This window comes from Anastrepha obliqua, chromosome 4 (genome assembly GCF_027943255.1).
Source record: "Anastrepha obliqua isolate idAnaObli1 chromosome 4, idAnaObli1_1.0, whole genome shotgun sequence".
In the NCBI taxonomy this organism is placed as follows: Eukaryota; Metazoa; Arthropoda; class Insecta; order Diptera; family Tephritidae; genus Anastrepha; species Anastrepha obliqua.
This window is the reverse complement of record NC_072895.1, coordinates 66,808,835-66,810,702: the sequence shown is the minus strand read 5'-3', so window position 1 is coordinate 66,810,702 and position 1,868 is coordinate 66,808,835. Positions and strand designations below refer to the sequence as shown.

The 1,868-nt window shown below is 34.5% G+C and overlaps 1 protein-coding gene across 1 annotated transcript; it reads right to left on the bottom strand.

Annotated features, from left to right (window-relative positions):
- Positions 1-699: 699 nt before the first annotated feature.
- Positions 700-1,443, bottom strand: LOC129246359 (dynein axonemal light chain 1). Its single transcript, XM_054885112.1, has 3 exons — positions 1,283-1,443; positions 1,088-1,199; positions 700-1,002 (listed from the first exon to the last, which is right to left on the bottom strand). The coding sequence occupies exons 1-3, from the start codon at positions 1,432-1,434 to the stop codon at positions 700-702; spliced, it is 567 nt and encodes a 188-aa protein (XP_054741087.1). The 5' UTR covers positions 1,435-1,443.
- Between the last annotated feature and the right edge of the window lie 425 nt (positions 1,444-1,868).

The window sequence follows — 1,868 nt, the reverse complement described above, 5'->3', positions numbered from 1 at the left end:
AACCAAACACCCAAGAAGAGTTCAAGCGCCAATTATATACATACCTATATGTATATGTATAAAGCTAACTAACTAAATTGATAAATTAATAGTCGATATCTTATGAGTTTGAATTTTATAATATTTTTAATCATTATTTCAGAGCGGAGTACTAATAGGGATATATTTTTAATGTAAAAGTAAATAAGTACCTTCTACTCAAATATGAACGAGACGGTATCAATAAAACGGTCCGCGGATGACATATGGCAAAAATAAATTTTTTGTTTTTTGGTAGGACTGTTATAAGCTTACATGGCAAATTTCAGCGTGATATGTCACATAGTTTGTTTTCTGTGCTACTGTAAACAAGTCAAGCTCGAGTGTGTTCTTCGAATTCTCTTTTATGACTTCAATTGTCTCAAAATGTTTTCCACGGAGCGGCAACTTGAGCTTGGGAAACAGGAAAAAGTCATATGGAGCCATATCAGGCGAATAGGGTGCTTGCGGAACGATATTAACATTATTTTTGTTCAAATAATCGCGAACAAGACGTGAACAAGACAACTTGAATTTCCATCGTTAAATTCGAAGAACACACTCGAGCTTGACTTGTTTACAGTAGCACAGAAAACAAACTATGTGACATATCACGCTGAAATTAAAAATTCAAATTTCAGTGGCCTTCACAAACTGCTGAAGATACAAATCTTATCTGCTTTATAATGTTGGTTCCTCATTCATCACCACTGGTTCGCCATCCAATTTTCGAATCGTTGGCAAACGTTTGATACACTCCGCCCGATATGTGGCCTCATCTATGCCTTCGGATATGGGATTACCTACCACCACAAGATCCTCAAGTGCTTCCAATTCTTGTAGGCGATTAATCTCACTCCAATCCTTGATCACATTATTGCTTATATAAAGCACTTTTAGAGCTTTCAAAGCGGAGAGACCCTTCAGTTTCTCGATCAAATTATAGCTGAGCCATAATTCGATGAGTGTATCAGCGACAGCTTCCTGAGAAACAAATAATAAGTAATTAAAAATAAGAGACTACTTTTAATTTAATTTGAATATTTTTATTACAATAACAACAACTCACCAAACCCGATACATTTTTAATATAATTCCGTGACAAGGACAACACACGTAAGTTTTTCATGCCATTCAGACCGAAAATCTTCTCTACCATATTTGTGCACAGGCTGAGGCGTCTAGGTATGTATGTATGTTTATAAATAGTTGGTTATAACTTGAATAAGCTCTTTTGTTTTCATAAATGTTATACTACACTTACTCGCAATTAACCAGTGTGCTGAGCGTGTTGTCCATTTTCTCGATTGGCGGCCATTGGAATTGCAATTCGATTACTTTGGCCTCCACGGCGCTTTGCTGTTCACGTTCTTCCCAACGTTTCAAGGCTTCTTTGATTGTTGTGGCTTTTGACATATTTTACATAATTTTAATTTTTTGTTTTCATAATTCCATAATTTTCAATTTCGTTAACTTTTACTAGCGAGGGATTAATAACTTTCCGTCTGTGCAGTAAATTATTTATAAAACATATTGGTTGCCAGGGCGAGTTGTTTTTATTCTCAACGAGCAACTGCTTGTGTGGAAATGAGACGCAAGATGTGTATCTAAAATTCTACTTACTTAGTGAGACCTCCTAAATGTGTTTTATGTCCCAAAACATAAGACATTTATTTTTTTTTTTTATTTTATTTAATATGTGCCCCTACCGCCAGTGCTTTGATCATAATCACTAAATTCTCAGAGGGAAAATGCACTTTTAAATTTTGTATAAATTGTTTACAGATTGATGTTATTTTGTCGACTTCAGGATCCCCTATGATTTCTTATAAAATCTTAAAAATTATTTT